This window comes from Microtus ochrogaster, chromosome 15 (assembly GCF_000317375.1).
Source record: "Microtus ochrogaster isolate Prairie Vole_2 chromosome 15, MicOch1.0, whole genome shotgun sequence".
NCBI classification, from domain to species: Eukaryota; Metazoa; Chordata; class Mammalia; order Rodentia; family Cricetidae; genus Microtus; species Microtus ochrogaster.
In genome coordinates this window covers 31900578-31914845 of record NC_022017.1, presented here as the reverse complement: position 1 = coordinate 31914845, position 14268 = coordinate 31900578, and the positions used below count along the sequence as shown (strand labels likewise).

At 45.0% G+C, this 14268-nt stretch overlaps 1 protein-coding gene across 1 annotated transcript in view; it reads right to left on the bottom strand.

The window, feature by feature from the left end:
* Col22a1 (collagen type XXII alpha 1 chain) overlaps window positions 1–14268 on the bottom strand; it is a 226488-nt gene that overhangs the window by 174753 nt on the left and 37467 nt on the right. The window contains exons 5-7 of the mRNA XM_026782418.1: window positions 13018–13129; window positions 5894–6017; window positions 2178–2453 (exon numbers count right to left, since the gene is read on the bottom strand). Of these exons, the coding sequence (XP_026638219.1) occupies window positions 2178–2453; window positions 5894–6017; window positions 13018–13129 (512 nt within the window). The remainder of the gene's footprint in view (window positions 1–2177; window positions 2454–5893; window positions 6018–13017; window positions 13130–14268) is intronic.

The window sequence follows — 14268 nt, the reverse complement described above, 5'->3', positions numbered from 1 at the left end:
CATATTCTCGATTTTGAGCAATGCTGGTCTTTAGGAGATGGTCTGCTTTCTACATTAGCAGTGATCCACTGACCACAGCTGGGCCATCAGACAACACTATAGAGCTGAGGTTGGGAGGAACCCCAAACTCCCACAACTGCCTTTGATCTGTGTTACTTTGCTACCTTAACTTTCCCCACCCACTGTCTGCCCAAGTCCCCAAATCTCCACTCCTTCTATCCTTCTGGGCCTCATTCCTGTCTGAGAGCCAAACTCAGGTTCAATCTACAGCAGCCGTGGGCTGAACTGAGCTACGGGTCAGCTCCCAGCCTCCCACCATATCCCCCACACCTGCACTCACTGAATGGCGCTTTGGTAACTCTGGTGTGAAAACTGATCGGGAAGAGCTGAAAGCGTGAGCTGGGCTCTTACCATGCTGAGTCTAAGGTTCAGCTATCATGGAGTCATATCAATTCTGCTATCCTCCATTTGCCTTTTGATGATATGGTCTCACAGAGCCACAGAGGGAACTGAAGGACTCACAGGATACAATGCCTGTCCCGCATCAAGCCTCGATAAGCTGAGGCCTCTTCCCGCTGTACCTAAGGCCCCAAACCATAGAGCCACATATTCAAGCTCATGCTCTGGGAAGGATATAAAATATACTGACTCTTCCTCCAACCATTTAATCTAGAAACACAGCTAGGGATGAATGTCAGAAGCCCCCTGATTTCTTGGGGTTTGACACCAACAAACCTTTCTCACTGATAGAGGAAAAGAGGGGGAATGAGAGGATCCTCCCACTTAAGGAACAGGTCCAAGTTCCAAGTGAAAGAGACACTGCCTTCTTGTGCATTTACAATGTGGAGCCAGTCCTTTTGTGTGCCTGCCTTTGCCTCCTAAGCAAGACTAAGTGACATCACAGTGCTACAGTGTTGCACCAAGTGAGGAGCTCAGAGCTGACAGCAACCATACAAGGGTGCACTGCCCAGAGACCACCAGAGTCTCTACCTGATGCTCAAACCGAAATAGAAGAGCAACAAACACTGCCCCACACGGGATCGCTGAGCTCTCTCCGGTTCTTTGCTTAAAAACGGGACCGTGGCTAGATACAAAATTGGCTGGTGTCACAGCAGGGAAGTGAACAGCCTAACAATGTTCATGAAGCTGAGCCCTTCGAAGGAGGAAGATCACCTGTGCTTGCGTTTCTCGGAGCCATGTTAAAGCAACTGAGCCAGATGTGGGGCCAATGGGAACTGGTCAAAGGTCAAGGTTCATGAAAGAGTGGATCCCTGGGTTCCTCAGCCCATGGACACCTATCCTGAGACTTGTTTCGTTTGGACACTTATTCTTTAAGTTCCATGGTACACAATGCCCATGTCTACTGTGGCATTTTGTTAACCAGACTGAATGGTCTCATTGAGTCTTCCTTTCATAATAACCCTGGGCTGGTTGAATTCATATATCTTTTCTGCTGTTCAGGCTCAACATAACTGGATGCCTGTACTATAGCACATAGGCAAGCATATACAAAAGACAGAGAAGGAGCAGCCACCATAATGGAGCTTGCACTGACCCGAGAAGCTACTAAAACACATAGTAAGCACAACATGGGTGTTCTGCTGCTGCTTCTGCTGCTACTAATATGGCCTGGCAGGATCAGGTTGCCATGCAAAGGATACCGGATTTAGGGTCTGCAAGCTCTTTCCATGCCTGTCCATCCCAGGATGGTGTGACACCACTTGAATATGATTTGTGATACTGTGTGTATTTGGCCCAACTCATCAAAGTACTGCTGTCCCTTCGTAGCCTAGAAGCCCTTCCCATAACATCCAATGATGTTGAGCCCTTTAGTTTAAAGATTTCTAGTGTTATGCATGTTGATCATATGCTCCCTTATAGGCACCAGTATCACTAATGCCCAGCAGAGAGCCTAGCAAACAGAAGGATCACAATGAATACCATATGAATACGTTCAGTGTGTATGCAATGAATGGATGAGTGAATGCATGTGAAATCTGGACTCTAATATGCAGCTTTCAGAGTCAAGGGTCCTCTCCTCTCAGAAAGTCCATGGTGATGATTGATAAATTGATGATAAATTGGAACTACAGACAAGGGAGACACTAAAGCACCTAGATTCTAGGGGTCACTCTGATGGCCCTAGCACTGCCGACAAGAGCCCCTCGGGTACTCACGTCAATGGGCACACTGTCGTAGAGACGCTTGCCGATCACAGTCTTGCCCTGGATGTCGATGTTCTCCCTCTCCTCGATGGGCAGCGTCTGAACCGGCATGCAGTCAATGTAGAGGGACACATTCTGGGCCTGGATGCTTAGAGCTATCTTGTGCCAGTCACGGTCAAAGAGGTCATCAACTCGGGGACCTCGGAAGACCACCCTGACTGCGTCCTTCATGGCACCCACAGCATTGTACTCAACCGCCTTGTTCTCACCATCCAGTCGGATAGAGACCTAAGGAGACAGGCACAGAGAGTCCTTGAACACCTAATACATCCCCTGGACATCATGGGACCAAGCATGGGCAGAAGTGGGGAGGGAGGAGTCAGCCCTGACAATGCTGACACGGCCAACTGTGCCTCTTGCACCAGGATGCTCAGCGCTGTCTGGGCTGAGGCCGGTTAGGTGCCGTTCTGGCCTCTGATTCCTCCTCGGCATGCTGGCATCAGTAGCCAATGTGTAGGGTGCTCAACCTGGACAATAATTAGATTGACTATGCTCAGCCACTAGGCAGAGATCATGTCCTCAGTATGAGAAGAGCCTACTGGGGCCTCTGTGAGACTTCAAATGATCAGTGAAGAGGGCCTGAGGCATGACACCAACCAGGAATCCTAACTAATCTCAGGGTCTCTTAAGACTTCTCATTTTTTTCAGACATTTTGGTTGATTTATACTTACTTGCCTTTACAGTTATAGATCAACATTTAAAGCTATCTTGTTTAGTAACTGTGCACATCTGCACACCTGCACACCTGTTTATTCGAAGTCCACTTTCCCATCCTTTTAAACAGACACTTGATCATCTCCTTTGTTAATCCCTATAATACCAGTGGCTAGAAAAACATGTGGTACATGGTGGCATTCAAGAAAAGGGTGCTGCCTGTAATCCCAGCACTCGGGAGGCAGAGGCAGGCGGATCTCTGTGAGTTCGAGGCCAGCCTGGTCTACCAAGGGAGTTCCAGGACAGGCTCCAAAGCTACAGAGAAACCCTGTCTCGAAAAACCAAAAAAAAAAAAAAAAAGAAAAGGGTGCTGAGGCCGGGCGATGGTGGCGCACGCCTTTAATCCCAGCACTCGGGAGGCAGAGGCAGGTGGATCTCTGTGAGTTCGAGACCAGCCTGGTCTACAAGAGCTAGTTCCAGGACAGGCTCCAAAGCTACAGAGAAACCCTGTCTCGAAAATCAAAAAAAAAAGAAAAAAAAGGAAAAAAAAAAGAAAAGGGTGCTGAATGGATATTCATCAATAAATGGAAAGGAAAGAGTCCCTGAGATTACATAAAGGTGCCTGTGCAATGCACAGAACTGGCCAACGTATTCACAGCACAGCCCTGGTCTTCTAGGTTCTCTTTCTGACTCAACCTCCCTTCAACACAACCAAAGGGTTCCTTATATTTCTTTTAGTTGGCTCTCCTGCATACTTATTACAGGCATAATGAATGACCAGAAACAATGGGTTCCTCTTGAATTGCATAATACAACACACACAGTGTAATTGTGTTGTGACTGAAGTGGTCTCGCAGGCCCCAGTTCCAGCCCTGACCATCTTCAGAGCTCCCTGTAGACTTCGCTTTCCCTAGGATGTTTGTCTCAAGCAAGTAAGAAAGCAAGCCAAGGTATTCAGAGACCTAAGTCATGTGACTACCAACACTAGCTGGGTGACCTCCTGGAATCACTTTATCTCTCAGAGGCATCAGCAAATTGTGCTAGCTCTATTTTCAAGCTATATCTGAACCCTGGTTACTCCAGAAGGAGGGCATCAGCAGACGTGGCAGACAGAAAGCACAAAGCTCTGCAAAAATACCATGAAAGAAAAGACCCAGACTGTGGGGGTGTTAGGGTCTCACACCACAAGAATGTCATGGCAGGTGCCCAGTCCCACCCTGCCAGACCAGAGAAACTGGAGAAGCAATTCTATGGTTAAGAGGCAGTCGTGGTGAACAGGAACCCAGAGCCGACAGCAATCTGTCAATGCCTTTAGTCTCCCACGCATAGGAAACTGGATCCCTCCATGGCTAACACTAAAAACGAGTTTGCACCTCAGTGTGACCACAGATGCTACGGCAGAGTTATTCAACAGGACTGGAAGGCCTAGACAGGCTGAGAACAAAAGCACGGACTCGGGGGCCTTAACTGTTTGAATCCAAATCTCAACTTCTGCTTTTACTACTTGTGCAAACTGCGGCCAATTCCTGAACTTCTTGTGACATTTCTATGTCTTATTCGGAAATGGGTATGGTAGAACCAACCTATATGCAGGGTAATGAGGAGGGCTCGCTGCATTAAAAATTGTTGAGTCATCTGAATTGTGCTATGAGCAGGTTTGTGCCAGTGAAGAGCAATGCTAAGGCCTTCTCTGACCACAAGAGGAAACAATCCTATTCCATCTTATTCTATTCTAGTCTAGTCTAGTCTAGTCTAGTCTAGTTTATTCTTTTCGATCCTATCCTATCCTTATTCTTATTCTTCTCTTCTACTCTATTCTACCCTAGTATAATCTGTTAGAATAAATCATATTCTATTCTGTTAGATTAGACTAAAAGTAGTGGCTGAATGTCCTGGCCATTATTCCCTCCTCCTCACAACATTCTTAGCACCTCAATTGTATTATTGCATTTACTTATTTTAAGAAATGATGGGGAAAGGAAGAGAGAGAGAATTGAAGAGGAGCACTTAGAAGGAGGTGATCGTGATCCAAGAGGGAGGAACAAGACGTTGGCTGCAGTTGGTTGTCTCGGACCACAGTCGATGATTGCTAGAGTCCAACTCCATGGAAATTCGTTTTGTTTTGTTTTGTTTTAGCCCCATATGAAAATCAAGAAGAGTTTCTCCCAGGTGAAAGTGAGAATGTCTACATGTGTGCATATGTGTGTGTGTGTGTGTGTGTGTGTGTGTGTGTGTGTGTGTGTGTATTTCCAATGAGAGGACAATGTTTAGAGCCCAGGCCTTTGAGCACTGAGAACAGTTATTGCATTCCTCTCAGACTGATGCCCTGTGTCGATGAACTTGGCTTTGAGATCTGCCCTTCCCCATTGGGCTGCACACTGTTGAGGAATTGCCCAACTGAAAATGAATACTCTACAGGTGTGTAAAGACAAGCATTTGGAACTTCACATGTGAGAAAACTGAGAACAACCTTCAGTGATGCAGGAGATCTACTTGTGACCGATCCTATTACACATTAGACTCTGCTGGATGCTTTGCAAACGTGACTTTATTAACACCCGACTCTTTTACCCACAGTCCTTGGTAAGTATTGTCATCTTCCACTTTCAAGCTAAGGAAACTAAGACTCATGGGCAATCCTACTCCATGTCCCACACTAAGAAAGAAGGTGATACAATATTTGGTCAGGCCCACCTGACCCTGACTGTTGAATCAGTTTCTTGCACTATATGAGGTCACCAACAGACAAGGTGCCATAAGACAACAGAGCAGAAGGTCACTTCTCTGTTTAGGTAGAAAGTCTCAGAGGATGGTAACTGGATGTCAAACCTTAGAAGGTTTGACCATGGAGGACAGAGGAGCTGGACCTATAGGTTCTTTGGGGCTCCATGGAATCGGCCCCCCTTTTGCCTAAGCCCAGGACCGAGTATCTTGCTGAAAACACAGTGGTCAAGACTAGTTCCTGGGAGGAGGACACAGCACTTGCCCCAAAGATAGGCAGCATTACCCATACCTGTGGGATGCCATACTGGTCGATGACCTGCCAGATGTACCAGTCTTCTTTCCGAGATGTTTTCCGGAACCGGAAGGTTGTAACAAAGGCGTACTCATCAGGCAGACCTTGGGGAAAAACATCCCTGAGAAGAGAGAGACAGACAGACAAATGGTGCCAGGATTAGTGAGAAGAATGGGAAGCTGGCAGAGGAAGTTTCCATGTCTGCTCAGCTACTGGGTCCTGACAGTGTGACCCCCAAGGATCCCCACAGCACCCTCTCAGTTGTACCGATGCCTCTTACTAAGACTGGTGTCGTAGTGAGACCTTCTATCGAAAAGCACTGTGGCCCCTTCACTGCCTTTGTCCCAACCCTCAGTGCTCATCTACTGGAGCCCCGTCCTCCTGATGACTGACAGCCAATAAATGCTAGGTGACCCTCCCCCAGAATGCTTGCACTGGAGAATTCCAGCCTTCATCTCTCCTGTCCTGTTCCCAGTTTCTTTTATCAGGGATTCTATACCAAGTAGCTATAGCCTCAGGGTATGCCTTCACAAAACCCATGTGCTAAAATCCTAATGCCTAGGTGGTAGAGGATTTTTAGGTCTTGAGAGGGGAACCCTGTAACAGATCAGTGCCCTTGTAAGAGAGGCCCCTCGGCATTGTTCAGCATTTCTATGACATGATATTACCATGAGAAGACACCATCGAGGAAGAGCTGACCTTAGACAACAAGGCTATAGCTTTTTAAGAAGCTTCTGCCATTTACGAACCATGCAGACCATATGGCACTGTCACCGAGACACAGGACATCCTCTTAAACAAATTCAGTTACCATGGAGGTCCAAGGGCCAGTCGTGCTGTGCCTGCCCAGAGCACCTTAGACCAACTTCCACCTTCACCCATGTCACAGACAGAGCCAGATACCAGAAATCAGAAAGATTTCCCTTGGTCTTGGATAGGTAGGATCAAAATAACGAAAATGGCAATCCTACCAAAAGCAATTTATAGATTCAATGCAATCCCCCTCAAAATAAAAATACAATTCTTCACAGACTTCAAAAGAGCAATACTCAACTTCATATGGAAAAACAAACAAAATACAACAATAGCCAAAACAATCCCGTACAATAAAGGAACTTCCGGAGGCATCACCATCTCTGACATCAAGCTCTATTATAGAGCTACAGTAATGAAAACAGCTTGGTATTGGCATAAACACAGAGAGGTTGACCAATGGAATCAAATCAAAGACACAGATATTAATTCCACACCTATGAACACCTGATTTTTAACAAAAAAAAGCTAAAATTATACAATGAAAGAAAAGAAAGCATCTTCAACAATGGTGCTGGTCTAACTGGATGGCAACATACAGAAAATAAAAATAGATACATATTCTAACCCTATGCATGCACAAAACAAAAGTCCAAATGGATTAAAGACCACAATACAAATCCAACCACACTGAACCTGATAGAAGAGAAAGTGGAAGTACCCTTCAATCCATGGGTACAGGAGACCACTTCCTAAATATAACGCCAGTAGCACAGACACTGAGAGTGTCCCATAAATAAATGGGACCTCCTGAAACTGAGAAGCTTCTGTAAAGCAAAGGAATTGTCAATAAGACAAAAAGACAGCCTATTAAATAGGAAAAGGTCTTCACAAACTCCACATCAGACAGAGAACTGATTTCCAAAATATATAAAGAACTCAAGAAATAATAAGACATCAAAATTCCAAATAACTCAATTTAAAAAATGGGGTACAGAACTAAACAGAGAATTCTAAACTGAAGAATCTCAAATAGCCAAAAGACAGTTAAGAAAATGTCCAACATACTTAGCCATCAGAGAAATGCAAATCAAAACAACTCTGAAATATCATCTTATACCAGTCAGAATGGCTAAGATCAAAAACACCAATAATAGCTTATGCTGGAGAGGATGTGGAGTAAGGGGAACACTCCTCTATTGCTGGTGGGAATACAAACTTGTACAACCACTTTGGAAATCAGTTTGGTAGTTTCTTAGAAAATTGGGAATTAATCCACCTCATGACCCAGTAATACCACTTTTGGACATATAACCAAAAGATAATAAATCATACTACAAGGACATTTGCTCAACTATGTTCATAGCAGCATTATTTGTAATAGCCCTAACCAGGAAACAATCTATATGCCCCCCCTACCCAGGAATGGATGGAGAAGGTGTGCTATATTTATACAATGGAGTATCACTCAGCAATAAAAAAAAAAATGACATCTTGAAATTTGCATGCAAATTGGTGGAACGAGAGAAAACCATCCTAAGTGAGGTAACCCAGATCCAGAAAGATGAACATGGTATGTACTTACTCATAAGTGTATACTAGCTGTAAAGCAAAGGCTATTGAGGTTATAGTTCATGATCCTAGAGAAGTTGGGTAATAAGATGAACCCTAAGAAAAACATACATAGATCCACCTTGAAAGGGGAAACAGACAGGATCTCCTGGCAAGATTGGAAGCATGGGGATGAGGGGAGTAGGGAGGGCAGAAGGTTAAAAACGAGAGGAGAAAGGGAGGGGGGAGGAGAACTTGAGAGACTGGGATAGTCCAGATGGAGGAAGAACAGAGATGAGAGCAAGGAAAGAGATATTTTGATTGAGGGAGCTATCATGGAGCTAGCAAGAAAACTAACACTAGAGAAATTTCCAGCTAAGACCCTAAGCAATAGAGGAAAGGGTGCCTAAACTGGCCTTGCCCTATAGTCAGACTGATGAATATCTTAAATATCACCATAGAACCTTCATCCAGAAACTGATGGAAGCAGAGGCAGAGAAATGCATTGGAGAACTGCTGAGCTCCCAAAGTCTAGCTGAAGAGTGGGAGAAATGAGAATATGAGCAAAGAGGTCAAGACCATGATGGGTTCACCCACTGAAACAGTCTACCTGAGCTAATGGGAGCTCACCAACTCCAACCAGATAGGGAAGGTAACAGCACAGGTCCAATCTAGACCCTCTGAAATGTGGTTGACAGTTGTATGGCTGGGAAGACTGTGGGGCCACTGGCAGTGGCACTATGATTCATCCCTACTGCTTGTACTGGCTTTTTTGGAACCTATTCTCTTTGAAAGGATGCCTTGCTCAGCCTAGATAGAATAGGGAGGGTCTTGGACCTTCCCCCAAAGCAATGTGCCTTATCCTCTCTGAGGAGTGGACAAGGAGGGAATAGGTGGAGCGGATGGGAGAAGGGGAGAGAGTGGGAAGTGGGATTGGTATGTAAAATTTAAAAAAAAAAAAGATAGTTTGTTTTCTTTTTTAAAAAAATCATATAAGACTTGATTTTAAAATGAGTACTTTGGGAAACTTAATAAAGGAGAACGGTGAGCTTTCATCTCATTCCACCCTGGAAATGACTTGTGAAGGATGTATTTTGGTCTTTGCATTGTAGGTCAGGGCACCCCGACTCTTTGGGGTTAACTCAAGGAGGTACAGCAGACAGAGTTCACACCCAGAGAATCTGGTCTCTCCATAGTTTTTCTTTTAACCACCAGCCAACTGTTCTTTCCTTCTGCAGAATTTGGCCAGGAAAGAGCCAAAGTCTACCCTGGGGGTGGAAAACTGCCTCTGGGAACACACATAGCATGGATTTTGCTGCTGGAGGAGATGGAGGCTGTCTGGCCAGACATCCAGGAAGGGAAGTGGGGAGGCGTCTGAGTTCCTGGTTCTTAGATTTGCAGATCCTCAGGGATCCTTCACGTAGCTACAGAAATTATGAGTTCAGATTGGTCCTCACTGACTCTCCTCTCACAGATCCAAGCTGAGAGGTGACCCAGTTGTTCGATATCATCCTCTGGTCTAAGACATCATTGAGGATCATATACAGAAAGGAGGAAAAGAGCCTGTCACCTTCAGCACCTAGACTTCCCTCCAGAATTAGAAACTTCTTTAACCACATGCACGTGGAAAGAGTCAGGATGTCCCCATCTAAGAAACTTTTCCTTTTCTGCTTATTTTGTTCTTCATGAATCTGTCTATTGTTCTCTCTCTGAAAACAGCTTTCACCTATAATTTTGAATTATCTCAACAGGCATATGCAAGTATGTGCATCCAACCAAAAGATTGTGTATGAATATAATGTTTGTATACACACACACATACAGAGAGAGAAAGAGAGAGAGAGAAAGACAGACAGGCAGGTAAGCAGAGACAGAGCGATACACATATACTCTTGAGGACTGAATAAGTTTAATCAAGGGTAGGAAATCCAATGAACAATTCTTTCCATCAATAACGTAGCAGATATGAGATTGCAGAGCAAAGAACAAGGCTTTGGACTTCAATTACCTCACCATGAGGCTAGCTTCTGTTCCCTGTTATCTGTGAAATTTTAACAAGTGATTGTCTTCCTTAGGGGCTCAGATGTTGTACCTGATAAATGAGAGCAATTCCTGCCCTGCTCACCTCATATTATAGTAAGAATCAAATAAAGATGTGTAAAAAATCCCTTTACATGTTAAAGAATTGAGTAATGTTGAAAGTGGCATCTCTTTTTTCATTATGAATGAAATTGGCCTGCAAATTACATCATGTGTGTTTAAGGATGAAGACATTTCAAAGCTTTAGAAAGTGGAGGGAAACTACCCTTTCTTGGGATGTCTGAGTTGTGAAGCTCTGCTGTATGAAACAGATTACACAGTGATCCCCAACTCACGAATGCGCCAGTGTCACATAAGCTAAACTCATCACCCAGAAGCTGTGCCCAGTCCTCTGTTCTATAGAGTAAGAGCCTAAAGATGTTCTGCTGATTGACAGGTGTCCCAGGAGATCAAGACATCTCCAGCAATGGGAAGGGCCCTCAGTGAGGCATCCACCACATCTGTATAACACTCGCCTTTTCGTTCCTTCTCCAGTGAATTTTCCTACATGCTTAAATTACATATGATGCTTTTCTTTTTCTGAGTAGTGATGTGGAATTCCCCTCTCTATGCTGGGAATATCATTGGTTAATAAAGGAACTGCTTTGGGCTTATAACAGAGCTTTAGGGAAACAGAGGTAGGTGGGGAAAACTAAACTGAATGCTGGGAGAAAGGAGGCAGAGTCAGGAAAAAGTCATGGAGCCTCCGCCAGAGACAAACATGCTGAAACTTTGCTGGTAGGCCATGACCTCGTGGTGATGCACAGATTAATGGAGATGGGTTAAATTAAGATGTAAGAGTTAGCCAATGGGAAGCTAGAGCTAATGGGCCAAGCAGTGATTTAAGTAATATAGTTTCTGTGTGATTATTTTGGGTCTTAGCTGTGTCGCTAGTGAATTCATGAGAAAGGGTGGAGCAAGAGTGTAGTCTGGAGCTTGACCTTTCTTACATTACCCTAAACGAGCCCGGGACCAGGTGAATCACATCAACCCAAGCATCTGTGCATGGCTGCAGAAGAGGATGCTCAGTACCTAGGAGGTCAGAGTGCAGACTCTGTTCCACAGGTGCAAAGATGAAGCTCAGAGAGGATTTGCACGCCCCATTCTCCTTTACTCTCAGGGAATGCAGGTTTGGGGCTCTGGGTGAAGTGATACTACAGTCTAACGCACAGTCGGCACTCGGAGAACACCTGCTGAACTCAGTGCTGTGCTCCAGGCTGTGTTCATGGTTCACCATGGGTAGCTGAAATCTGACTTCTCTCACTGTGGTCTAATTCAGCCACCAACCCCCTGCTACAGGCAGTGATTAGCTCAACGATGGGACTCTAGAAAGGACCGATACTTAGGTCTCTCTCAAAGCCTCTAAAGAAGCAGCAAAGACAGCTCACCACGCTCAATACAGGAATGTACTGTATGGAGAGTATAGGAAGGGACAGTCCGACTAAAGGTGGATGTTTCCCAAGAGCAGTAGCTAAACCCCAGAAGTTGTACTATACTCGGAGGCGGAGCAAAGCAGGTATCCAGACTAGATGGAGGGACACCAACAAAGGCCTGGCAGTAGGAGGAGGTGCCTGGAATTCTCTAAACATACTGTAGTCGACAAAGGAAGCTTAGGTCGAGACATGAGACTCCTATGGTGATTGCGAATGTCAGTCTGCCCTTTCTGGCCTCCAAGTTTAAGAAAACATAGAAGCAATTAAAGAGTTACAAGATGGAAAATGGGTCAGATGATGCAGGAGCATCCTAGTTTTCAGACCATCCGTCTGTACCTAGTGACCATTGGGTCTCCACTCATCACTGGGATCACTTTCAGCCCTTCACTGGAGCTGCAGAGAGGCAAATACTTGTAGCATAGCTTCTCAACATGACAAAGCAGGGATACGCATATCAGGCAGAAGTAGAAGAAAACTGACGCATTTGGTAATGTATAAACAAGACACCCAGTCAACACGGAAACTGGATCTTCACTGACCAAAAACATTACAGGATTCTAAGAGACAGACATCAGCTAGGTGAGGCCATGGCTGGTCCATAGGAGGTGCTGAATGATACTATGTAGTGGATTTTAACTGTATTTTAACAAATAAAGACTGCCTGAAGATCTGAGAGTAAAACAGTCCCACTCGTCAGCCTTACAGACCAGATTGTGGTAACACACACCTTTAATCTCAGTAGCCACACTAGTTTCCATAGAATCTGTGGTGCATGCCTTTAATGATGGTGGTGCACGCCTTTAATCCCAGCCCTAGAAAGGATTATAAAATAGGAGGAAACAGCTCTCATTTACACAGTCTCCTTCTGGGATTCGAGAAGGCAGGATCGCCATTTCAGACTGCAGTCAAGGTAAGAGCCAGGGGCTGACTGTTTTACTTTTCAGATCTTCAGGTTGAACCCCAATTTCTAACCCTGAGCTTTTACTAATCGTGCTTGAGTGATAACCATAAAATGGTTGATCCTTAATGATCTGAAAGGAAACTGCATCCACAAATGGATGATTAGTGTCAAATGAACAGATGAGCACGGAATGATGAGAAAATTATTAGCGCAATGATCATGGAGCTGCAAAGAGCCCTTACCCTCCCAGGTCAGCAGCTAAGCTGTGTCATCTGGGTGTAACCGTCACCAGGCGCTACTAGCTGTGGTACTGCTCAGCTCGGTGCTGAGTGGGCAGCTGTAGCTGGCTGCACCCTGCTTTCCCAGAGCATGCAGAAGTTCTGGAAGGAGAAACGGCCACTCACTCAGTTCTTTGCACCACGGGGAAGGAACCCATCCGTACATAAGAACTCTGGGCTCCGTTTTCTCTCTTTCCCAATATTTCCTTCACGCTGAACAAATCCATCAGATCGAAACCTGTGTGAACAGAAGAGCTAAGAGTGAGTTCAGCAGAGGAAGAGGATGAGAGACACATGTACGGTACCATTTAACCGTGGTGGCTCACTTACGGTTCGGAGGTTTAGTTCACGATCACCATGGCAGGAAGCATGGCTGTGTGCAGGCAGACATGGTGCTGGAGAAGGACCTAAGTGTTCTGACATCTTGACTCACAAGCAACAGGAAGTGGTCTGAGACACTGAGCATGGCTTGAGCATATATCCACCTCAAAATCCACCACCACAGTGATATACTTCCTCCACCAAAGCCATACCTACTCCAACAAAGCAACACCTCCTAATTGTGCCACTCCCTTTGGGGCCCATTTTCTTTAAATAACCAATAAAAAGCTAGTTCACTCTCTTCAAAGTTAGCCACCCACCCTGCCTCAAGGGGTGAGGACTTAGATATAAGAATACATATTAGGAAGACAAGAACAGCTGAGCCATGAGCCTTGTAGCTTCGAGTCCATTGCTAGGATAAGGCACTGGGGAATGCAGCCACTGACCACCACACTGGAATGTGAGATCCGTGAGCACCCTGGATCATGACTACAAGGCACATGAAAGTGTTTTGGTTTCTCCTGCTGTGGGAACCTCAAATGCACATGTAGATCCTTTAGGATAGCGGTTCTCACCTTCCTAATGTTGTGTGATCCTTTAACACTGTTCCTCATGTTGTGGACACCCCAGATCATAAGATTATTTTTACTGCTACTTCATAATTGTAGTTTTGCTACTGTTGTGAGTCATGATGTAAATATTTTGGGAGATAGAGGTTTTCCAAAGGGTGTGACCCACAGGTTAAGAACCGCTGCTTTAGGTTAGAAACACTCACAATTTAAGGCTTTCCTTCCTCCAACCATATTACTGCCCTTCCCTTGGAGCTTTCTTAGGTTGTTGTCTGTAGCTTTGGAATCTCATGGTTTTAAAGAGTGAAACACGAGAGACATAAATTGCCTTTGCGGGACGGCATTAGTGAACAGTGAGTATTTCAGCTTCCTTTGGTTTCCATTAAAAGACAACTGAGAATACTCTAATATGTATATATTCCATACTTTCTTCATCCATTCTTCCACCCTGATTGCTCTTCAAGCTGATGAGGGAGAGGGACTTGAT